At 39.9% G+C, this 25033-nt stretch overlaps 2 pseudogenes and 3 gene segments (V, D, J or C); 2 read left to right on the forward strand and 3 right to left on the reverse strand.

Annotated features, from left to right (window-relative positions):
- Positions 1 to 3996: 3996 nt before the first annotated feature.
- Positions 3997 to 4797, reverse strand: LOC148965020 (Ig kappa chain V region K29-213-like). The segment is given in 2 exon segments: positions 3997 to 4584; positions 4673 to 4797. Coding segments are annotated over 2 exon segments (372 nt in total).
- A 614-nt stretch (positions 4798 to 5411) lies between these two features.
- LOC120468087 (immunoglobulin lambda constant 7 pseudogene) lies at positions 5412 to 7024 on the forward strand (annotated as a pseudogene).
- An 8226-nt stretch (positions 7025 to 15250) lies between these two features.
- On the reverse strand, positions 15251 to 16843 carry LOC148965021 (immunoglobulin kappa variable 3-15-like). The segment is given in 2 exon segments: positions 15251 to 16656; positions 16747 to 16843. Coding segments are annotated over 2 exon segments (375 nt in total).
- A 4706-nt stretch (positions 16844 to 21549) lies between these two features.
- LOC148965022 (Ig kappa chain V region K29-213-like) lies at positions 21550 to 22297 on the reverse strand. The segment is given in 2 exon segments: positions 21550 to 22142; positions 22231 to 22297. Coding segments are annotated over 2 exon segments (372 nt in total).
- A 672-nt stretch (positions 22298 to 22969) lies between these two features.
- LOC120468086 (immunoglobulin lambda constant 7 pseudogene) lies at positions 22970 to 24637 on the forward strand (annotated as a pseudogene).
- The last annotated feature ends 396 nt before the right edge of the window (positions 24638 to 25033 follow it).

The following is a 25033-nucleotide window of genomic DNA, read 5'->3' on the forward strand; positions in this document are numbered from 1 at the left end:
TGCGTTGTCAAACGCGATGGGAACGCTCTGCGTGATTGCGTCGTGAAGCGTCTGTACAATCAGTCCAATGAGAGAGTAGGACGTCAGGTGACGTCATCGACCAGGAAACTATAAAGCACCCTTGAGATCAGACCGCGACAGCTTCTGTAGCCTTCAGCAAGCGATCGCTGTACTCTGTCCTTGTCTATTTAATGTTGTTTGTCAAAGCCAAGAAAAGAAATATATATCACTATCTATATTTATGGCAAGCAAGATTATAGACGATGTGTGGTTCCCTGCCCTCGTTACATCACGGGTGGGGACACACATCAGCTATTTGTTTGGGAGTGGAGCATGCCAGCGGTCAGTTCTCGAGGGAGCTGCTGACTGTGGGCATTGCCAGAAGCTGTCCGCTCCCGCCGGGCGTTCTCCGAGGAGGATGGTTCGGTTCGGTTCGGTTCGCGTTCCCCGTGCGGGTCTCTCTGTTGCCGAGGCACAGAGACGACTCGCATTTCGGGGTTCGCAAATGGATCTGACAGCGGGGGTTGGGACGAGCTCAGCTCTATCTCAGCTTTCACATGCCAGATCTAGTGGACTGCGATTTCCAGTTCCGAGGAATTGGTATTGTTAGTGTTTTGTTTTAAAAAGAAAGAGTACAAAACAAATAAAAATGTTAAGAGAAATGCAGATGTTTGAGTTTTAAATGAATGATGAATAAATAAGTCCGCTCATATCTACTGAATAAAGAGGAGCTTTTAAAAGGAGGTTTTATTTATGCTTTTGCCAGTTAAAATTTTACTGGCTAGCTGAACATTATGAGATTGAAAAATAAATAAGAGTTTTTAGATTAAATTTATTTTAAAAACTAGAAAACTCTGTATCTGTGTCCAGTGTTGGTCAAGTTACATGGAAATAGTAATTAGTTACTGATTACTTCTCCAACAAAGTAATCCAATTACTTAACTGATTAGGCCTACTTATTTTCAAAAGTAATTAGTTACTTTACTAGTTACTTTACTAAGTTACTTTTCAAAAACATAATGCACAACCTGAATACGCTAAAGCATAGACCTTTCAGCCTAATCCTATTCTTTCTGCATATTCCATCATCTAAAATGTAATCAAATTAAACATTCTCTTTTTAAAACTTGTTTTATTTGTTTCAATATTTTATCTTTATGCACATTGCATTAAGCAAAAATTAAATTAAATGCAACAGTCTCAGACTAGAAGAAAATTGTTGAACATTTAACATTTCGATCATTTCTGCACATTCCAAAATTTTAATGAAAAAGACAGCCCTTCTTCTGTTAATATAAATTTCTACATATATTTCCAGCATATAAAATAAATATATTTTGTAAAATCCTTCATTTCAATAGATGTTAAAATAAAATAAAATCATGAAAGTCGCTCCTGACTATATTACAGTGTATTAACACTTACGTCTTTTAACAGTAAATTGCAGAGAGGAGTAAAAATTAGTTGATCAAAACAGAAAATGCTGTTGCATGCCGTATTTTGACTTCAAGTTTTTTTTTTTTTTTCTTCTTTCGGAGTTAAACAGTCAGCATGTAGCCGCAAGCGGTCATGTCAGATGGGGGAGTTTCACATTCCTGTACCGGCTTGTTGCGTTGGTTAACCGTGTGAGGCTGTCTCGTGACATGCTTGCTCAGATTTGAGGTAGAATTTTGACATTCTCCAACGGGGGTCCTGTTTCCAGATCAGGATGCTCTCTGCATAGTACGCAAGTCTCTCTCTCCTCGTCGTGCGCGCGATACGAAGTTTGGACTTTGGAGCAGTCTCGCATGCGCGCTCGCTCTAGATTCCGGGAGATTTTAACTAATTTGCGCTATAACAAGTCAATCACAAATGTGGCTCAACGGTTAGATTTATAGATAAACTCATCTTTCAGGCATTTGACCGACGGGATTGACACTTCAGCGCGAGAAATCAGGGGTGTGTCGTGTGAGCGTGTGTGAGAGTTGGCAGCTCGGCTGCTCTCTCCCGCGCTCTAGTCGTCTCTCACTGATGTCGCGGCGCTCATACATCATTTTTATTCACGCACGACTCATGTCACGAGACAGTCTGACTAAACGAAATCACGGTTAACTAACGCAGTAACGCAGGCTGTTTACGGAGAAGTAACGGTAATCCAATTTTTTCAATTGTAATCCCTTACTTTACTCGTTACTAGAAAAAAGTAATTGGATTACAGTAACGCGTTACTTCTAACGCGTTACTGCCCATCAGTGCAGATGTCTAATTATAGCAATGTTTGGGTACTGTATTTCAGTGCCTCGGGTTAAAGAGACTCTTGCGAGCTTTCGCTCTCCCGAGTCGGTGTCATCGTTTTTAACCCCGACGTTACCCACCAGCCATCATAAATAATGAATACATTTTTATTAGGCAGCCCCGGTGGGTATGGAATGAGTGTGAGGAGCGACTCTCTGAGGAGGGTCACAGCGCTGCCAGTTCGGTTGTTCCCGCTGGTGGCCACAGAATTATATATATGTATATATATATATATATATATGTTTTTCCGATATAAAGATAATGGAAAATAAAGATATAAATATGTCTGTTCTTCTGGACGCTCCGCTTTCAAGAAAACTATGTAATAATCCATTCAGCGGTGTTCCAGAGGTTTCTTCCTCACCAATGTTCCTGAGACTGCTGGACGAGATCAGTCTCGGCCTATTAAGCTCCTCGCAGCACAAGGTGCAAAACAGAACAGTCTAGCCAGTTAGAGATATGCAAGATCTGAGGACTGTTTTATCTCTAAAAAAGCTTGGACAAAGGAGAATCCCTGACGCCGAGGCGGTCAGGCTCATAAGGGTGGTCCCCTCTGGGGTAGGGACTGTTTTGAGAAATCGTTTCTCCTCAGCGCCCTTTGGGATGCGACTCTCTGAGGAGGGTCGCAGCACTGCTAGTTCGGTTCCCTGCCGGTTCGCCGTTTCAGGGCACCAAGGTCTCAGTGTCCCCAAACAAGCTTTAAAAAACGGCAGTCAGTTCGGTCTGGCTTTGGCTCCCTTTGAGCTCATTGAAGAGGTTTCAGAAAAATTCCTCACTTTGAAAACATTTCTCCTTGCTGTTTCATTTACCGGAGATTAGGAGATTTGCATGCCCTGTCGGTTGCTCCTTTATGCCTGGAATCTGCACGGGGTATGGTGAAAGCATTTCTATACCCTAGACCGGGTTATACTCCTTAGGTCCCAGTTAATTTTGTGGGGGCCTTATAGTGCTGCAGGCCTTTTATCCTCCACCTTTTAATACCCCAGATCAGGAACGACTGAACCATGTCCAGTTCGGGCATTAGATGCCTACGTTCACAGAGCTGCCCTGTGGCGCAAGTCTGAACAATTATTTGTCTGCCGTGGGTCACTCAAGAAAGAGTCCCCTGCATCTTAACAGGTTATGAGCAAATGGATAGTCGAGGCTGTATCATTAGCTTATGAAGCGGCTGAACAGCTTTCACCTATGGCTGTTCGGGCCCATTCTACTAGAAGTATGGCGGCCCCTACGGCCTTTATTCTGAGTGTTTCCCTTCTCGATGTTTGTAATGCGGCAGGATGTCCTCTCCACATACATTTGTCAGATTTTATGAGCTTGGCCTCTCCACTCCTCGGGCTAGGTTGCTTGCTTCTTAGTGTACGCAAGGACTTAACACAGAACGGGCATTTCTCAGCATGGCGTAGTGGGTATGGGGTTCCCATCGCGTTTGACAACGCAGCTCGAAGTTCCCTTGAAAGGGAACGTCTCAGGTTACGTATGTAACCCTGGTTCGAGAGGGAACGAGACCTGCGTTCGCCTGCCATACTTCCTGCATGCCCTGATCGACTTGCTTCAGGCCTTTCACAGAAGCTGTCGCGGTCTGATCTCAAGGGTGCTTTATAGTTTCCTGGTCGATGACGTCACCTGACGTCCTACTCTCTCATTGGACTGATTGTACAGACGCTTCACGACGCAATGACGCAGAGCGTTCCCATCGCGTTTGACAACGCAGCTCTCGTTCGCTCTCAGGGAACCAGTGTTACATACGTAACCTGAGACGGTTTTACAAGAACAAGCTCCACTCACATGTTATACACATTTAAATCCAGTTTAGTGAGAGATATTAGATTATATGTTTACTGAGTACATCCTAATAAATGAATAAAGTGTGTGAAAGGTTTGATATTGTGTAGTGTGTGATCCTCCATCAGCAGCTGCAGTTTCTCTCAGCTGTATCAGTGCAGTCACTGTGACGTCTGACTGACAGAGGTTTTTGTACGACTCTTTATCACTGTGTGAACACATACTGACTTGGAATGTGTAAACTCTGACAGTAATAATCTCCTGTATCTTCAGTCTGGACTCCACTGATGCTCAGAGTAAAATCACTGCCAGATCCACTGCCACTGAATCTAGATGGAGTTCCAGTATTAAGGCTGTTTACTCTATAAATCAGGAGTTTAGGAGCTTCTCCAGGTTTCTGTGAGTACCAGGCTAAGAAATCATTATTATACACATTACTGCTGGTTTTACAGTTTATTCTGACTTGTTCTCCTGGTTGAACTGCTGATATTGATGGACTCTGAGTTACAGTGATCTGTCCTCTACACTCTGGAAGAAAACACACACAAAAATGATTAATATTTATTTCACATTTTAAGAGAATTTATAATTATTGTAAAAACTGTATTACACAAACCTTGAATAAACAGTGCAATGGTCCAGATGAAGATGCCGATGTTGTTCATAGTTGTAGTTTAGTCTTGTGTGATGATGAAGAGTGTGTGTGTTCTGCTCTCAGTCATGAAGTGTTAAACTCACAGCACTATAAACACTCTCAGAGCACTGAAGCATGTGCTGACAATGCAAAGAAGTGGGCAGGATTTACAACAGCTTGTGCTGACAACACACTCATATACACTAGAGTTACACAATCATGACTTTATTTAGTGTGTTTATTGTGACTCCTGAGACACTGAGGATGTGCAGATGAACGTCCATCTCTGTGTCCATATTCAGTCATGTGACCATCATCACTGCTACACTTCCACTAGATGAAGCGCCATCACTAAAGTAAGATCATGAATCATGAGTGTGTTCAGAAAGTATCAGGACTGATTGTGAATCTCTAATCAGAGTTCATGGTGTCACTCCATCTATCATGAAGCCTCATGTGTGTCTGAAATCATCAGATGGAGAAGAAACAGGCTGTTAAAGATGGACACATATTAGAGCTTGTTCACGTTTCATGAGATTCAGAACCAGTCCAGATACTTTTATAACACACCTTGAATATGAAAACATGCAAAACACAACTTTGAGATCTTCATTGTCACACTTTCTATTGACTTTGGCTCTAATATTCAATAAAGTCATTATTTGAACAGATTCTCACTGAAGATTGAAGTGTGAAGCTGCAGGTTTTTCTGTCAATCATGATGATTGATCTGCATATGAAGAACAGAAGCATCATTATGAGAAACTCAAACACAACATCATCCATGATCAAAGAGGTCAAAGGTCACCTCAGAGGTCACAGCTCATCCCATATATTTCTTTAAACAGTGTTATATCAGAAAGCATTTAGTCAAATCTGAATGAGTGAGTGTTGAGAAGAGCTGAGGATCTTCTAATATCAGTGTGTTGAAGTGTTGTTTCTCTCTCTCTGCTGGAGTGTGTGTTCACTCGAGTGGAATAGAGGTTTTTGTACGAGTGTTTCATTAGATTGGATCACTGTGGTACACATTCGGTGGAGGAACTAAACTGGTGATCAGATGTAAGTCTTTTTAATTACATATTTAAATAATAAATACTATAAATATTTCAGAAAGTGTTTTACAGTTGAAACAAGAACAACATTTATTAATAATAAATGGTTATTTTGATGATTAGATGTTGTGGTAAAACTTTACTTCAAGCTTTAATGTACGATACATTATAAAGGTTTTCATAATGTATGTTAATATGCAGTATATATTTTCTCAAATAATTGCAACCACATTTAAAATGGATTATAATACTTAAAATTCCTTGTTTCATCTGAAATTGGTTGTTTGTCATGAGTGTGAAAATGAATAGATAATATTATAATGTGTTAAAGCCTTGGTTACAATTATTGATGAGATCATACATGCATTATAATGTGTAAAACAATACATAATTAATAGATTAAAAATACCTTTATAATACAATATGTATAAAGGCTTTAAATTGTTACTGATATTTTTGTATAATTATTTAATCTAAAAAAATGTTCAATACAATTCTAAGCATATCTCTATACTGCGTCTCACTATGAGTTTATTCAGTTTATTACAGGTTTGTTTCTCCTTCATTTATTTCTACACTGAGTTCATATTTAGTTCATCTTTTATTGTAGAAATCATACATGTAAAAAGAGATTTGACATCAGAATGTAAATGTTGCTCCTTTCTGTAGTTCAGTCAATGATACTGAATCTCTTTTGCTCATGTTGTGCTTATAATTCAGTGCTTTATAATACAAACACAGACGTTGTTTTCTAGTTCTTATAAGTTATATACATTTCTTTTTCTGTGAGCTTGAGTCAAACTTTTACATTGAGTTTTTTATTTGATGAATATCTCACTTGAGGACAAACTAACTTTTGGGATTTCCAATTAAACTGAATTAAAGCAGTCTGTGTATTCCGATGTTTAGTTTGATTGATGCGGTGTGTGTGTGTGTGTGTGTGTGTGTGTGTGTGTCTCCTGCAGCTGGTCCCACAGTGAAGCCCTCAGTGTCTCTGCTGCCGCCCTCTTCTCTGCAGATCTCTGGAGACTCAGCCGCACTGCTCTGCCTGCTCAGCTCTTACTCTCCACAGGGGGCGCTGGTGAGCTGGACACTGGACGGGTCAGAGGTCACCGAGGGGGTTCTGACCAGCGCAGAGAGCCAGCAGGACGGCCGCTACAGCCGCAGTAGCGTCTTGACCCTCAGCAAAGCACGCTGGGAAGAGGGAGAGCTGTACGTCTGCAGAGTAACACATGATGGAGCTCCTCATGAGGTCTCGTTCCACAAGAGCTCTGAGTGCTGATGTTTCTCTCCTGAAGATGAGCCGTATCTGAGTGTCCTGTGTCAGGCAGGATTCACATGAGTCTAGTGCTGCAGCTGGAGTGCTTTACAACTCAATACTCAAACAGTGTGTGTGTGTGTGTGTGTGTGTGTGTTTGCTGCAACATTCAATAAAGCTTCTCAACAAGTTCACTTTGTGTCTGACAACATCATTCAACTAACAGATGAAGATGCAGGAGCTTTTCAGAAGGTTGATGTGGCAGTAAATGTCAAATAAAGCTCTTGGGGTTTGAACATGGTCTCTGGAGACAGAGCTGCTCTATTCTGAGAGATCACAATCACTCCACCCTGACAATGCAAATGAGCTTTCAGTCTCACTCTCTGATTGGTCACATCATCTGGACTGGAACACTTTCACTTCTGCTGCACATTTACATATAAAGAAGGTTGTGATACTTCATATATATAAAGTATAATAAAAATGATTAGGAAACAATGATCACAACTCAAGAATCAGCCGTTGTGACAGTATTTGTGTAATAATGTAAACATTTCTAATAAATATGGAGTTCAGTCATGAAACTCTAGATCAGGTTCTCCAGCTGGACACATTTTGGACGTCTCTCTAATCTGACAAACATTTCAGGTGTTGCAGTCTCTCTATATTCAAATGTCAGAAGAGAAAATATATGTAGGCTACTAAATATTTATTAGATTAATTATATGAAATAGTCTAAAATGGCTGGATTGTCTGAGAGGAAAAGTAATTATTAAGGCGTATAATTCTTTGACGTGTTGACTCCAAGATGTCTTTGATAACATTATGATAGCGTTGAGGAAGAAGTTTTTTTTTTTGTAAAGGTGTAATTCACTATGAATACCACAATGAAATGTTAATGCAATATCAGTAAAGATATTTGTCAAATATACAAAAATTATTTTAAATGACTATGGTACTTTTAAATATTATTTTTCTTAAGGTGTAAGTCTATGTGTAGCTCATTGTAGCTATGCTTTAAATATTGTAGCCGAAGTCTAGTAAATTTGTGTAGCCTGTAATGTGTAATAAAAAGTCAGCACGAGATTACAGTTGCAAAAACAGAACAGTTTATTGAAAATAAGCAACAATACAAAGAAAGTGTCACAGTCTGCGTCTCCAGCACTACACTTCCCAAGATCCTCTTGTCTCCTCTCCTGAACTCACTCCCTCATTAGCCACCTGTTCCTCGTTTTGTTCATCTGTTTCACCTGTTTTCACCCCATTTAGCTTAATTCCTCTGTGTATTTAGTTCAGTTCAGTTCCATTCAGTCTTGGTCGGTCGATGTTGCATGTTACCTTGTGTTGCTCCTACCTGTATTCTTGTGATATATATTGATAGTAAAAGTTCTCTTCGTTGTAATCTGGACTCTGTCTGCTCTTCTGCCTGCACCACACCGTGACAGAAAGTAACAATAATAATGTCAATACAACACAAAGAAATGAAATTTAAACACAAAGAACAGAAAATTATTGAGAAATAGGCTATTAAAAATAAAAAATGCAAAAACAAAAAATGCTATTTATAGGCTATATGCAATGCAAATATTTTAATTTAACTTTAGTTTTAACATGAACATTATTTGTTTAGGTTGAAATAGAAAGTTTAATATTAACATTTATTGAAATTATTTTTGAACAATTGAAGTTTTCTAATTAAAATGAACATTTCTTTGTTTAATATAGAGTAATTAAGAAGCAGGCTTTGGAAAACCTTCTGGCATTAGTGCTGCGACTGCGGGCGGTTGTGGAGAGGATTTCATGGACTTTCAGCGACAATTTCCACTGCAACGACATTGTCGTTTTGAATGTTCACTTTTAATAAGGAAGTCCTCCTCCACGTCCTGTCCATCCTCTACAAGTTTAGAAAAGAGTGATGTGTGCTGTGGCAGTGGCTTTGGACATGGACGTTTTTTGCAGCATGTTGCATTTTTGGCAACAGTGAAATTTGTTTTTGGGAAAAACTCTAATGTGCAATTCCCTCAGTTGCGGGACACAGCGACCTCGGCCGGTTAATGACGCCGGACACAGCTGTTACCGGTTGCTCTGTTTCTTTGTGAGGAGTTATGTCACCCAGCCCAGGCCATGATGGGATTTCTTGGATTTCGGTTTCTTTCGTTGTTGTAATAAACAGTTCTCCATCGAATTCCCTTGTGGTCAAAGAGGTGAACTGGTCGCATTTTCCGTAGCAAATCAGTCCAATTTGATCATCCCAGAGCTGTAGCTTTATCCTGCGGTGAGGTCCTCCACCTGAGCGCTCTGAGTTTCCAGCTGTTCCAGCAGTTTTTAAGTATAATTTAAAATAATATAATTGATTTAAGAACTTACATGTTGCTTTTGGGACATTTTTTATCCTCCTCCACGGTCCGTTTAGATTTATTTGGAGGGTCTCTGTAGTCAAACTGCAGGTCGTTGACCACCGTCAGGCTTGTTCTTCTTCCACATATTATGTTCAAGCCCTCACCTGAACGACCTAAAAGGAAGACATAATGAAATTAGACATAAATATAGACTTCTGTTTGTATGAAAATAAAACAATCTTAGAAAGTTGATTAAATACTTACTTGGTTATTTTGTAATTCCAGTCAATTTAACTGACGATTCACAGTTTTGCGCTCGGATGAAAAGATCTATTTTTTCAACGCAAAAAACGGCAACTTGGTGGTAGTTGTCAATCTGTAATATCTGTTTTTTAAATGCTGATTATATAATTATGGACACGTTGTGTAAGTATCCGGTTACACACGTGTCGTCCTCGTCCAGTTTGATTCTCTTGGATGCGGATGCCATGATGAGCTGTCAGTAGGAGAATGTGATACAAGGTTGATTTTACACACTTTTATAACCTACGCTAATTAGAAGTCAGACAAGGCTAGACAATGATAGATATCAAGTCAAAAGGGTTGAATTAAAGGACAAGCAGTCTTGCCAAAATGAAACATGTTACTAGGCTATTCATAGATGCCACCTACGTCACTCCAAACCGAACGCCGCCATATTTACGCCCGATCTCGCCCGGTACGGCCGCCCAAACTGCCCATTTGACTGAGACGGAGAGACAGAGATATCTGGAGAAAATTTGTATTTTAGCCTCTGATCCTTATTTCTTACCCCCAGTTTTCTTTTATCCATTATTATCTGCCCCAGATTTGCCTTATATCTTGAGCATAACCCCTCGAAACAGAGCTCAATACATTACTCGTGCGCTGTATAGGGGAATACGGCTGCACGCTTCGGCTCGGGTGTGTGTGTGTGTGTGCGCACAGAGAGATGAGACATGATACACTATGAGACATGAAGCTCTTCTCTTCGAATGACAGCCAGGGTTGCCAGATGCCAGCAAGTTTTCCAGCCCAAAACCTCGTCAAAAACCGCGAGAATGCACAAAAAAACGCCCATTTTTTTGCCTTGTTTGTTTCTCGCTATGGTTTCTCGTTTAAATCATTAACTAGTTAGTCCGTTTTTCCTTTTTTAACCTGTAATTGAAAAACGAAAAATTAACAGTTGTTTTATTTTTAAAATGCAAAGTTGAACACCAAAATTTGAATTTGAACAGCAAATGCTGCAGTAAAAAAAAAAGCGTACACATTGTAAAATAAATAAAATAAATAGGCCTAGATAAGAAATATTTCTTTTTATATAATAATTAAAAAAAAAAATATTGACATATTGTTTATTTTGTCCCTTTATGAAACATTTAAAATGTCCACAAATTAATATGAAAAAAATTCGATTTTACTGGTTTTCTAAGGCCTATGTGAAGTTAAATATCTAAGCATCGTATATATAAAGAAAATAAAAAAGTTTGTGAATATTGTTTCACCAGTCTAAAAACGAATAAAGAAAGCATGTTTTTCATTATTCAATTACGAGTTAAAAAAAGGGAAAAGGAATGTACGCAAAAGTACACCGGCCTTTGACTTGGCCTATTCGATTTCAGAAATCAAATGAACGCAAAAGTAGGCTATTATAGCCTACTATTAAACTAGCGTATTTTATGTAAAATAATGCGAACAACTTAGGCTATCAATAAGTCTGTTTATTGTCAATAAAAGTCACTTGGAACAAAACCATTCAGAAACATCAAAAACATTGAGTGGATATGGACATACAAAATAACCCATTTTAAAATTGAAATTATTTCAGTTAGCAACATAAAACATGCATATAGGCATATTTATGAATAACATTAGGCTATATGAAAATCGAGTTGATTATAGAACAGGGCTGTGCTGCAGAACAGAACACAGAAACAAACAATAATTGTGTTAATAGAATTATTCTGAATAACATGTTCAAAGCGATTTTCACAAAAACATACGTCGAACTGCCTGAGGTTATTCCCCGTCCGTCAGACAGTAAGGAGCGTGAGTTTTCTGAAAATAGCTTTGAACAATTGTTATTAAGAATAATCTGAATTGATTAACACAAAAGCTGTAGTATATACTAGAGTCAAACTTATTCAACAACTGTCCGGGCGGACGGAATGTAGCTGATGTCAAGACCTGTGCTCGCGGGGAGGAGCCGCCGGCGTGCGTGAAGTGAGCTGAAGGGAGGGAGTGTCTGTTTTGAGTTTAGACCTGTAGTGGGTGTGTATGTGAGTGAGTGAATGATAGTAGCTATCCACAAGTTTCCGAGGGGCGCTCCTGTAAAAAATAAAGTGGGTGAAACTTCCGGTGACGCGGCGGAAGTAGCATTCCAATGGTGTTTTGTGTGTTAGTTAGCGAAGGTGCTAGCTGTTTTTCGGAGAATTATTTTACTATTTAAAGACACAAATCTTCATGAGAGATGTCGTTACGGAGCTCAGGGACAACATGTGCTGTTCGCGGTTGTATGTATAACCGGACTAAACTAGTTCAGTGGCTTAAACGTGATTGTTTTGAACATAAGCTGAAAACGAAATCAGAGTGATCCTGCCAGAGCCCGTCTCTGATCCTGCCAACGACTGTAGTTTCCATCACCTCCCAAAAGACGACGAATCTTCCTGTGTACATTTGTTTAAATTCTTAATGTTCTATAAACTCTATCAGCATGTGATTGGCTGTTCGCTACTGATGTTACACCTTAACTCAGGGTCAAAGCCTGTGTTGACAGAATACCAAATGTGCCAGTTAATGTTATTCAAGCAGCACATTCATTTATAATTTTGAATAAACTCCAAAGCACAATGACTAAGCGTGTATTTTTTATTTTAATTGTTTGTCAGCTCGCACAACTGTCTGTCACCATGCCTTGATGAGTATTGATTATTAATAATGTTATTATAATACTCCCAATCAGCTACTGCCGAGGGTAAAGGTACTGTTATTTCACCCTTTTTAATTTCGTTGAGGTTGTGTTCCCACATCGTTAGCTAGTTTGGATCGCTATAACTTGAATGACTGTCAACTGTTGAATGAACGAGTGTCAAGCATGTCAAGTCGCGCTTTGTTTACTTCCAACCGGAAGTCACGCCCACTTTTGACGCAAGGCCTCATGGGGTGTAGGAAACTTGTGGATTCAGAGAGTCGCTGAAAGAAGGATCTGAAGTACCGGTGTTTTGACTACAAAAACCCGTCGAACTGATCTGAAACCAGCCCAATTTTTATCCACCCGCCCAAACCCATTTTCGCCCGCAAAAAATATTACAAAACCGCCCAACCCTGATGACAGCTAAACACTTCTTTCTTCTGCCCTATTCTTTTTGTATATAATAAAATACCAGTTCGGGTTCCTCTTTCGGCTGTTTGTGACGTGTAGCCAACTGCACAACATATTGCAGGCATTACTGAGACCGTCGGTCGTAAAGATGGCAGCGCAAAGCAACAGTGACGTCATGTGACCCGAATGAATACTTTTATGCTATAGAATAACAGTATAATCAGGGGCGAAAATTTCATCAAAATGTTGGGGGGGACAATAAACATAACAATTCTCAAGAGCAAATTTTGAAGGGGACACCAATAATACAGGCAAAAAATAACAGAGGAAAGCCTTACTACTATTATTAGTGTAGCATGGAGATCATTTCATTATACTTCTTAAAATTTCTTTCTGGTTTAAGCCAGCTGCGAATCTGTTTACATACTCTCCTCACGCAGCGCAGCGATTTCATTTCATTCATTGACTCATTCTTTAACTATATTAAATGATATAAACCAACAAAATCACAGTGAAAGCGTTACAATCTAAATGCACAGCGCACCCGGACTTTCTCACCAGTGTATGGCCAGCAATATTGTAATGTTTAATGACATGAAGATAATGTCTGTTCTAAGTTATTATTGTACTGTACAATTAAAAACAATCGTTCCTGAGTCTGCAGTCTGAAAACTTTACCTCAGAGCATCCGTTTACTGAATGAATTGAGAATATCACCTGAAAAATCCAATAACCAGCAAGTCATTCAAGCAGCTGATTTCTGTAAATAAATGCAAAACTAAATGCATATTGCAGCATAGGGCGAAGTCAGGATCCGTCAGCACCGATTTGAGACAAAAATAATTTAAATTGTATATAATACTATGTAAATGGCGCTCTGTGGCGCAGCAGGGTTTTGAACACGGTCCTGAGCCGTTGCTGGGCGCCGCGGACAGACGCCGAACGGCGCCGCCGGTGTGTGTACACTTATAGAGAATAATGTGTTCGAATTTTAAAGACGTGGCACTGCGCGACGCGACGCTTCTCGTCCGGTGTGCGACCCCTTTACTGGAGTTCCACAACTACTCAAAAACTGTTTTTCTCTCCCGCCACCGGAATGTGTGTGTCTAAGGTAAAAGGGACGGAGGCAGTGGACCAATGCACTGTGAGGCAAGGGAGGGGGGTCTCAAAATGTTTAGAACGCTTTTTTCGATATTGCCCCGTTTGCATTTGTGTTATTTTATTTCTTAATTATTTTAAGAACATATCAATACATTATTTACAATACACATATTTTAATGGTTTTTTTGGGGGGACAACCCTCAGATAGGGGGGGTCCTGACCCCCCCGACCCCCCCACGATTTCCGCCTATGAGTATAATTTCAATGTTAGTTATTTATATGTATTATTTGTTTTGTAATACAGTAGGTAGACAACCAGAATGTGGCTTTTACCGCTGGCGTTCTGCCGCGGCAGTAAAATTTGGGGTGTATTTGCTGCCTTTTGCCGCTAAGAGGCGCTACAATCACAGACTTTGAAAAGTGTCCGTTTATTGTGTAATCTGCAGCTGCGCCGCGGCTCATTCAGAGCGATTGAAAGCTGGTAGCAGATTAATTTAAGTGAAATGTAGTTAAATTAAGTGATTAATCACAATACTGAAATAAGGAATTCTTCAGAAACGTGTAGAGTATCAGTGACTGTAGCGGCTGCGAAGAGGAGCTTTACAAAGATCAAGATCAAGCTGATTAACACACACATGAGGTCTACCATGAGCCGAGAGAGTCTAAGTGGACCAGCAGAGATCAGCATCCGCCATCATGAGTCTCAAACTTGGCTTTTGATTCTGTCATCGATGACTTGAGATAAAGAGCTCTAGGCGAGTGCAGTTTTCAAATGAACCGTTTCTCACATTTTTGCGCAAATAAACGTGAATAACCTCACAATTGTTCTCTGTAATGCTGAAATGTTTGCCTGGTTCAACTAGACTTTAGTACATTTCATTTCCACATAGAGTCTGGCCCCTCTCCATTGAGAAACGTTTCCTTCCTTGTAGGCGGGTTCACTATTAAAGTTCAAAACTATTGGATCTTCCCAAAATCACTCACGAGTCACGACCTGCCATAGCCAATCGCTAACGTGTGGTCGTGAGTGACGTATGTCACGCGCCGAAACGGCTGGAAACAACAAGTCCGAATGACCAGAGGATTATGTTTTCAATAGGATTTCAGTCAACGAGAGCTGCAGGTTTGGTTAATCAAGGAACAATTTTTAATGCGAAATGTATATTTGACACGAAGGACAGTGATATATTCATTCAACGGTGGAAGCTGTGTCTAATCATTACAAATACGCAGCTGAGGTCATTTCTGATCTACCGCAAATGCTGTAGCAGCTACAGTGAATGATCAGTCTGTCTCTATCTGCAGATGTGTAATAAACGACAAATTTTCATATTACGTCTTGTTGTTTCTTAATTACCTTAATTATGGTCTTCAAAGTATGTGTTTGTACATTTTTATGTGGCATTTATTTTTTTTAGTAAAACAAATCAACCATTGCCATCTAAAACTGAAAATCAAATATCTTGAAAGTATGGTTTTTCACATTTTTATTTATGACAATTATTTTTTAAAAATCACAACCAATTTGTATGAATTACAACATGTGAAACTGACACACCAACCTCCTGCACGAGTACACAAAGGGGCTCAAAATGTTCTATTCATCACAAGAATCAGTAAATGTACAGTTGGGAATATGAGCGACTGACACATGACTCCTGAGCGGATCTACAATAGTTTAGCAGCGGGACTCGGGGCTTCTGAACACCGCGAACACCAGACTAAACCGTCCGTCCAAAATGTCACGGTCATCGTGCACGAGCTGCCCAGCACAAACTTCCAACCTTTCTGCCTCCTTCACTTGGTCCTCCGTTGTGCAACAAGAGGAGAGACGACAACAATCCGGCTTTAAATTCTGTATATTCGGCAGTTTCTCTTCCAACAACGGACCGAATAGCTTTTCTCACGTCTTTCTCCGCCGCCATTACTGAACTCAAACTGACTCGCTTACATCAACGTCATCGTTCTCAGCCACTCCCTCTATTCGCTGATTGGTCCTACAAAAAATTGATTTCTGGAAACCTAAGGATACACAGCAGTCCCAGACGCAGTACTGAAGGAAAATGAAATTGAGCGGAGCCAGGCTACTGAACTGTATCATGTAATAGAGTTTTTACACCTTTTGTCGATTAGTACTTTAATTATTGTGATTTGTTTTCTTCCAGAATTGTTGTTTATTATTTATTTCACCATTTATTTAACTTATGTATATGTTAACGTTGATCAATATTCATGCTATATTATTGTAAACTGTAATTCGTATGAAAGATCTGTCTAAAATCTGCATGTCTAAAATCTGCATGTCGGTCCTGCATTCGAGAGAGATACACACATGAATGGCAGTAATAGTCAATGAACAATGAACTGGGTTAATGTATTTTAGCATAAAGAAAATATTACATTACATTTACCTTTAAAGTCATTATAAAGTTTGCTAGACATTGATATTGTGTAGTGTGTGATCCTCCATCAGCAGCTGCAGTTTCTCTCAGCTGTATCAGTGCAGTCACTGTGACGTCTGACTGACAGAGGTTTTTGTACGACTCTTTATCACTGTGTGAACACATACTGACTGTTGATTACATGAAAACCCTGACAGTAATAATCTCCTGTATCTTCAGTCTGGACTCCACTGATGCTCAGAGTAAAATCACTGCCAGATCCACTGCCACTGAATCTAGATGGAGTTCCAGTATAACGGCTGTTCACTCTATAAATCAGGAGTTTAGGAGCTTCTCCAGGTTTCTGTGAGTACCAGTGCATACGATTACCACCATTCACATTACTGCTGGTTTTACAGTTTATTCTGACTTGTTCTCCTGGTTGAACTGCTGATATTGATGGACTCTGAGTTACAGTGATCTGTCCTCTACACTCTGGAAGAAAACACACACAAAAATGAAAGATATAAATATTTGACATTTTAAGAGAACTAATAATTGTTGTAAAAACTGTATAACACAAACCTTGAATAAACAGTGCAATTGTCCAGATGAAGATGCCGATGTTGTTCATAGTTGTAGTTTAGTCTTGTGTGATGATGAAGAGTGTGTGTGTTCTGCTCTCAGTCATGAAGTGTTAAACTCACAGCACTATAAACACTCTCAGAGCACTGAAGCATGTGCTGACAATGCAAAGAAGTGGGCAGGATTTACAACAGCTTGTGCTGACAACACACTCATATACACTAGAGTTACACAATCATGACTTTATTTAGTGTGTTTATTGTGACTTCTGAGACACTGAGGATGTGCAGATGAACGTCCATCTCTGTGTCCATATTCAGTCATGTGACCATCATCACTGCTACACTTCCACTAGATGAAGCGCCATCACTAAAGTAAGATCATGAATCATGAGTGTGTTCAGAAAGTATCAGGACTGATTGTGAATCTCAATACAGAGACCCAGAAGATGTTGCCGCCGCTCTCCGTGTCCTGTGACTTTAATTGACTATATCTCCCCTTACCAGGTGTTAAACGACTAAATTGTTGTGGAAATACATGTTGAGTCAAGGCTGTGAAAAATGGCAAATGCCATTCTTTGAAGTGTATTTATTGTTTGTATATTGTTGTCTAAAAGTTCGGTTCAAGTTAGTTAACCATGTGTGTAACTGGTGAATGCTAAACTGATGGCAGAGACCATTACAGAAATATGAAAAACAAAGTGAATTTATACATTATTATTTGTGTTTTTGAGTACTAATGTAACAGTTAAGTTAACCGAGTCAGAAGTTACAGGTGAAAGTGCTTAAAAAAGGGATCCTGTTGGTTCATAAGTGACAGTGTAATGAACGTGTTCATGCTAATGGCTTGTAAAAAGATAATTATTTTACATTTACATTTAGTCATTTAGCAGACGCTTTTATCCAAAGCGACTTACATCTGGGGACTAAAACAATGTCATCGTGAAGAGGCAATAACAACACAAGATATGCTCAAAATACAATTGTCACGAGGTGACGAAGTTGAAGCGGAACCAAGTCCCGCTGAAGTTGTGTTCCCCCCGGAACGGTGCCATTGTAACACCGGGCCGGTTCCGGTTGTGTATCTGTCACCATAACAACGGTGGCAGTGTTGTAGTACTCGAGACTCGGACTCGTCTCGGACTCGGTCTCGAGACCATATTTTAATGGTCTTGGTCTTGTCATGGACTCGTGTCCATTTGGACTCGGAATTGACTCGTACTCGAACATTTTTTTTTTTTTAGGACTCGGAATTATTCCCGAGTCCACTCGAGTTCAATTAAAAATATTTTTCATGATAATAATTTTTCATGATAACAATAATAAAATATTTCTTTAAATTGATTGAAACGCCCAGTGATTGGTGATTTTCTAGTGCGCAACTGCGCATGACAAATTGTAATAAAATTACTTTTAACACCACCTACTATGTGGCCTTTTTACCCTAAACTGATAATATTTTTTAAACTCTAAGTAAATTCAGTAAAAAAAAAAGGATTTCTCTAAATAAATAAAAGTAAATTAGGTAATCAACCCTCACTGGTCTCGGACTTGACTCGGACTCGACTCTCTCTGGTCTCGGTGTCAACTCGGACTCGAGTGAGGTGGTCTCGACTACAACACTGAACGGTGGCTAATGACAGATCAACATCAGGTGCGGGGGATTTGTGATAGGGCTGTGGAGGCGAATGGAGTGTATAAAAGGAAAGTGAAGAGACAGTCGAGTGTGGTGTTCCCCCGGGAGAAATCGTTTCTTTGGTGGTGTCGCTGATTCGCGGAGGCATCTGGAGAATTTTGTGAGGACTCTGCTATATTGAGGGGCAACGGCGATTGTATGAACACGAGTTGAAGACGTCAAAGGATGGGAAGTGAGTGAATTGTGGAGATGAATTGTGGAGATTCATGCAGAGATGAACAGAGGAGTGACGTGGGCCCTTTTGGGCTTGTTGAAGACAAGACGAGCAGCAGCATTCTGGATCATTTGTAGAGGTTTAGTTGCACATTATGGAAGTCCAGCCAGAAGAGCATTGCAGTAATCAAGCCTAGAAATAACCAGGGCCTGGACAAGAAGCTGTGTCGCCTGCTCAGTTAGGAAAGGCCTGATCTTCCTGATGTTGTGCATTGCAAACCTGCATGATCGTGCTGGTCATCAAAGATTACTCCAAGATTTCTGACCGATCTTGATGGGGTGATTGAGGAAGAATTTAGCTGGATAGTGAAGTCGTGCTGTAGAGACGGGTAGGCAGGGAGGATGAGAAGCTCAGTCTTAGCCAGGTTGAGATGCAGGTGATGCTCCTTCATCCATGCTGAGATGTCTGCCAGACAGCTTGAGATTCGTGCAGCTACTGAGTGATCATCTGGTTGAAATGAGAGGTAGAGCTTGGTGTCATCAGCATAGCAATGGTAAGAGAAACCATGTGCCTGTATGATGGGTCCCAGTGATGTGGTGTAAATGGAGAAGAGGAGGGGTCCAAGTACTGAACCCTGGGGAACACCTGTGGTCAGTTGATGTGCTTTGGATACCTCGCCTCTCCATGCGACCCTGAAAGACCTACCTGTGAGATAGGACTCAAACCAGTGGAGGGAAGTTCAATATGTTTGATTCTTTATTAACGATCCATGTAATTTCAGGCAATGCTGTCCTTGCCTCATTTGAGCCCACATTTGTCCTGGAACATGAAGCTATGAAGCAGGCGTTCAAGTCAAGTCTCCTTTATTTATATAGCGCTTTTTACAACACAAATTGTTTCAAAACAGCTTTACAGAGATAACAGGAAAGAAAAGTTGTAATGGTATTGTTAAATTCAAAATTAAATGTTAAATGTCCCCAACTAAGCAAGCCAAAAGCCAATGGCGAACAAAGGCGAACAAAGGCAAAAAAGGCGACAGTGGCGAGGAAACAAAACTCCATCAGTAAGAGAATGGAGAAATAAACCTTGGGAGAACCCAGACTCAGTCAGGGGCCAGTCCTCCTCTGGCCAACGAACGATCCAGTTCATCAGGTTAGGGGTCGGAGTCATCACGCAGGTGTGGAGACGAGGTTGTTCAGGTGTCCATGAGGCCTTCACAGTGCTTGTACTGGCTAATAAAGCATGAAATAGCCCACCACACCAACTCTCCTGCCTTGCTGCAACTAGCTAATCTTTTGACTTTTAGAGATTCTCGGTGTGTGTGATCTGGACGTGAAGGTAAATAAGATAACTTATGCCTAAAAGAAAATGCCATATATGAATACTTTACTTGGATTAATTTATTTTTTTAAACTGTTTTTTTTTTTCTGTCATTGACTAGTAAGTAAAGGACACACAGTGGCTCTCCCAACATGAAGCAGTAAAAAACCTGCTAAGGAGCAAAACTGCTGTACTGGATGCCTTGGCAGACGAAGTAGAGACCCGCTAATGTCCTACTGCTAAGAGACTTATTCATTCCTTGCCACCTATCGCTTCATTGCCGGCCTTCGTCTGCAAGCTGATGTGTTCCTCACCTGGCACGCCTCTCTAAGCTCTTTCAAAAGGAGGATGTCATGTTCCTGGCAATCAAAGATCGGGGAACTTAAATAACTCAGCCATGTTTTATCTAGTCTATTTATTTGTATTTATATAGGGTACCACAATTAATATGCTTATTTTCTCCAGTTATCTGTCACCCTGGCCTTAATAAAGGGCATACAGGACTCTGGTGGTCATCAACCTGGCTCACACCTGAGTAAGTTGACCTACAATGTGGAAGGCTCTTCAGGACTGGGTGCATTTCTGCATCTCTGCCGAACATGAAAGAGGGAGAAGAGGGGTAAAGCAGGAGACAGACAGCAGTACTGCCAAAGATTTCAATCACAGGGATGATTATGTGGCTTTTGTCTAACTTTATTGATCTAAATAAAATATTGTACAGTTTTATTTATACTAATAGTTTACTGACATTTTTCATGTGTTTGATTAGGTCATCGGTTCCCAACAGGGGGGTCGCGGCCCACAAGGGGGCCTCAGCGAGCTCTGTGGGGGGTCACGGCATATTTTGAAGGTTTGAGGAATGAGCATTAAATAAAAGTCCTTAACTTTTTTCTGTTCAAAATTTACAAAATCTATATGAGTGAGTTCATCATGAATCCATTTTCCAATCCGTGTTTTTGTCTTATCCTGAACCACTATGGTACACCTATAATAAGTGTTTACATTGGGACTATTTTCCACTGGTTCGGATCGCTGCCGCTGCGGAGTATTACAGTACCTGCGTGACTCGTCATAGACGTACACAGAGAGAAGTAGTGGGGGCGTGTTTTACCTCAGACATAGCAATCGATCTCAGAGTGGCAGTGCTGAAGCTTTGAGGCCACAGTGACACCTTGTGGTGAGACCAAACACTACGCAAGAGTTTTGTGGACGTAACTTTACAGGTCAAGCAGGAAATTAATGATTTCTTATATCACAGTTTATGTGATTTAAAGGGGAACTTGGCAACTCTAGCCATTTGTTGGCTGATCTTCACTTTTGTTGTTGCGTGTTGTCTTTACGAGCTCCCCCTACAGCTGTGGGACGTATATTTCACAACACTGTCGTAAATCCCTCATTTACGGCACCCGCGTCCCCCCTTCTGCCGCTCATGTGCATTTGTTATTATCGGAGCCGGACAACTTTATCATGTGGAGGTATGTCTACCGAGGTGGGTAACACATCACACACAGGATCATGTGGCGTGTGTGTTAATGTCGAATTACAGAAAATGATTGGCCATAAAACATCAGCTGGTCGGGATTTCTGAACTGTCTGGGCACACATGAACACAATCTGCTGATAACAGACACTTTTACAGGGAAGCGCGTCAAATTATCCACTATTAACCACATTTTATGCCAAACATTGGAGATCCGTACACTCCACATTTGTGTCCTTTTAAGTAAAAGATATTAGGTTATCTTACATGTTTACTTACATCATAATAAACAAATGAATAAAGTGTGTGAAAGGTTTGATATTGTGTAGTGTGTGATCCTCCATCAGCAGCTGCAGTTTCTCTCAGCTGTATCAGTGCAGTCACTGTGACGTCTGACTGACAGAGGTTTTTGTACGACTCTTTATCACTGTGTGAACACATACTGACTTGGAATGTGTAAACTCTGACAGTAATAATCTCCTGTATCTTCAGTCTGGACTCCACTGATGCTCAGAGTAAAATCACTGCCAGATCCACTGCCACTGAATCTAGATGGAGTTCCAGTATAAAGGGTTGATGTATAATATATCAGGAGTTTAGGAGCTTCTCCAGGTTTCTGTGAGTACCAGGCTAAATGATTATTACCATGCACATTACTGCTGGTTTTACAGTTTATTCTGACTTGTTCTCCTGGTTGAACTGCTGATATTGATGGACTCTGAGTTACAGTATACTGTCCTCTACACTCTGGAAGAAAACACACACAAAAATGATTAATATTTATTTCACATTTTAAGATAATTTATAATCATTATATAAACTGTATTACACAAACCTTGAGCAAACAGTGCAATGGTCCAGATGAAGATGCCGATGTTGTTCATAGTTGTAGTTTAGTCTTGTGTGATGATGAAGAGTGTGTGTGTTCTGCTCTCAGTCATGAAGTGTTAAACTCACAGCACTATAAACACTCTCAGAGCACTGAAGCATGTGCTGACAATGCAAAGAAGTGGGCAGGATTTACAACAGCTTGTGCTGACAACACACTCATATACACTAGAGTTACACAATCATGACTTTATTTAGTGTGTTTATTGTGACTCCTGAGACACTGAGGATGTGCAGATGAACGTCCATCTCTGTGTCCATATTCAGTCATGTGACCATCATCACTGCTACACTTCCACTAGATGAAGCGCCATCACTAAAGTAAGATCATGAATCATGAGTGTGTTCAGAAAGTATCAGGACTGATTGTGAATCTCTAATCAGAGTTCATGGTGTCACTCCATCTATCATGAAGCCTCATGTGTGTCTGAAATCATCAGATGGAGAAGAAACAGGCTGTTAAAGATGGACACATATTAGAGCTTGTTCACGTTTCATGAGATTCAGAACCAGTCCAGATACTTTTATAACACACCTTGAATATGAAAACATGCAAAACACAACTTTGAGATCTTCATTGTCACACTTTCTATTGACTTTGGCTCTAATATTCAATAAAGTCATTATTTGAACAGATTCTCACTGAAGATTGAAGTGTGAAGCTGCAGGTTTTTCTGTCAATCATGATGATTGATCTGCATATGAAGAACAGAAGCATCATTATGACAAACTCCACATCATCCATGATCAAAGAGGTCAAAGGTCACCTCAGAGGTCACAGCTCATCCCATATATTTCTTTAAACAGTGTTATATCAGAAAGCATTTAGTCAAATCTGAATGAGTGAGTGTTGAGAAGAGCTGAGGATCTTCTAATATCAGTGTGTTGAAGTGTTGTTTCTCTCTCTCTGCTGGAGTGTGTGTTCACTCGAGTGGAATAGAGGTTTTTGTACGAGTGTTTCATTAGATTGGATCACTGTGGTACACATTCGGTGGAGGAACTAAACTGGTGATCAGATGTAAGTCTTTTTAATTACATATTTAAAACATAAATACAATTTAGATTTCAGAAAGTGTTTTACAGTTGAAACAAGAACAACATTTATTAATAATAAATTGTTATTTTGATGATTAGATGTTGTGGTAAAACTTTACTTCAAGCCTTAATGTACGATACATTATAAAATATTTCATAATGTATGTTAATATGCAGTATATATTTTCTTAAATAATTGCAACCACATTTAAAATGTATTATAATACTTAAAATTCCTTGTTAAATCTGAAATTGGTTGTTTGTCATGAGTGTGAAAATGAATAGATAATATTATAATGTGTTAAAGCCTTGGTTACAATTATTGATGAGATCATACATGCATTATAATGAGTAAAACAATATATAATTAATGCATTAAAAATACATTTATAATGCATAATGTATAAAGGCAAGTGTTACTGATATTTTTGTATAATTATTTAATCTAAAACTATGATAATGATAATTATTATCAGAATAGCATTATTCCTTTCAACAACAAAAATATAATACAACATTAAATACAATTCTAAGCATATCTCTATACTGCGTCTCACTATGAGTTTATTCAGTTTATTACAGGTTTGTTTCTCCTTCATTTATTTCTACACTGAGTTCATATTTAGTTGATCTTTTATTGTAGAAATCATACATGTAAAAAGAGATTTGACATCAGAATGTAAATGTTGCTCCTTTCTGTAGTTCAGTCAATGATACTGAATCTCTTTTGCTCATGTTGTGCTTATAATTCAGTGCTTTATAATACAAACACAGACGTTGTTTTCTAGTTCTTATAAGTTATATAAATTTCTTTTTATGTGAGCTTGAGTCAAACTTTTACATTGAGTTTTTTATTTGTTGAATATCTCACTTGAGTACAAACTAACTTTTGGGATTTCCAATTAAATTGAATGAAAGCAGTCTGTGTATTCCAATGTTTAGTTTGATTGATGCGGTGTGTGTGTGTGTGTGTGTGTGTGTGTGTGTGTGTGTCTCCTGCAGCTGGTCCCACAGTGAAGCCCTCAGTGTCTCTGCTGCCGCCCTCTTCTCTGCAGATCTCTGGAGACTCAGCCGCACTGCTCTGCCTGCTCAGCTCTTACTCTCCACAGGGGGCGCTGGTGAGCTGGACACTGGACGGGTCAGAGGTCACCGAGGGGGTTCTGACCAGCGCAGAGAGCCAGCAGGACGGCCGCTACAGCCGCAGTAGCGTCCTGACCCTCAGCAAAGCACGCTGGGAAGAGGGAGAGCTGTACGTCTGCAGAGTAACACATGATGGAGCTCCTCATGAGGTCTCGTTCCACAAGAGCTCTGAGTGCTGATGTTTCTCTCCTGAAGATGAGCCGTATCTGAGTGTCCTGTGTCAGGCAGGATTCACATGAGTCTAGTGCTGCAGCTGGAGTGCTTTACAACTCAATACTCAAACAGTGTGTGTGTGTGTGTGTGTGTGTTTGCTGCAACATTCAATAAAGCTTCTCAACAAGTTCACTTTGTGTCTGACAACATCATTCAACTAACAGATGAAGATGCAGGAGCTTTTCAGAAGGTTGATGTGGCAGTAAATGTCAAATAAAGCTCTTGGGGTTTGAACATGGTCTCTGGAGACAGAGCTGCTCTATTCTGAGAGATCACAATCACTCCACCCTGACAATGCAAATGGGCTTTCAGTCTCACTCTCTGATTGGTCACATCATGTGGACTGGAACACTTTCACTTCT

This window comes from Pimephales promelas, chromosome 25 (assembly GCF_988280905.1).
Source record: "Pimephales promelas chromosome 25, fPimPro1.hap1.1, whole genome shotgun sequence".
In the NCBI taxonomy this organism is placed as follows: domain Eukaryota; kingdom Metazoa; phylum Chordata; class Actinopteri; order Cypriniformes; family Leuciscidae; genus Pimephales; species Pimephales promelas.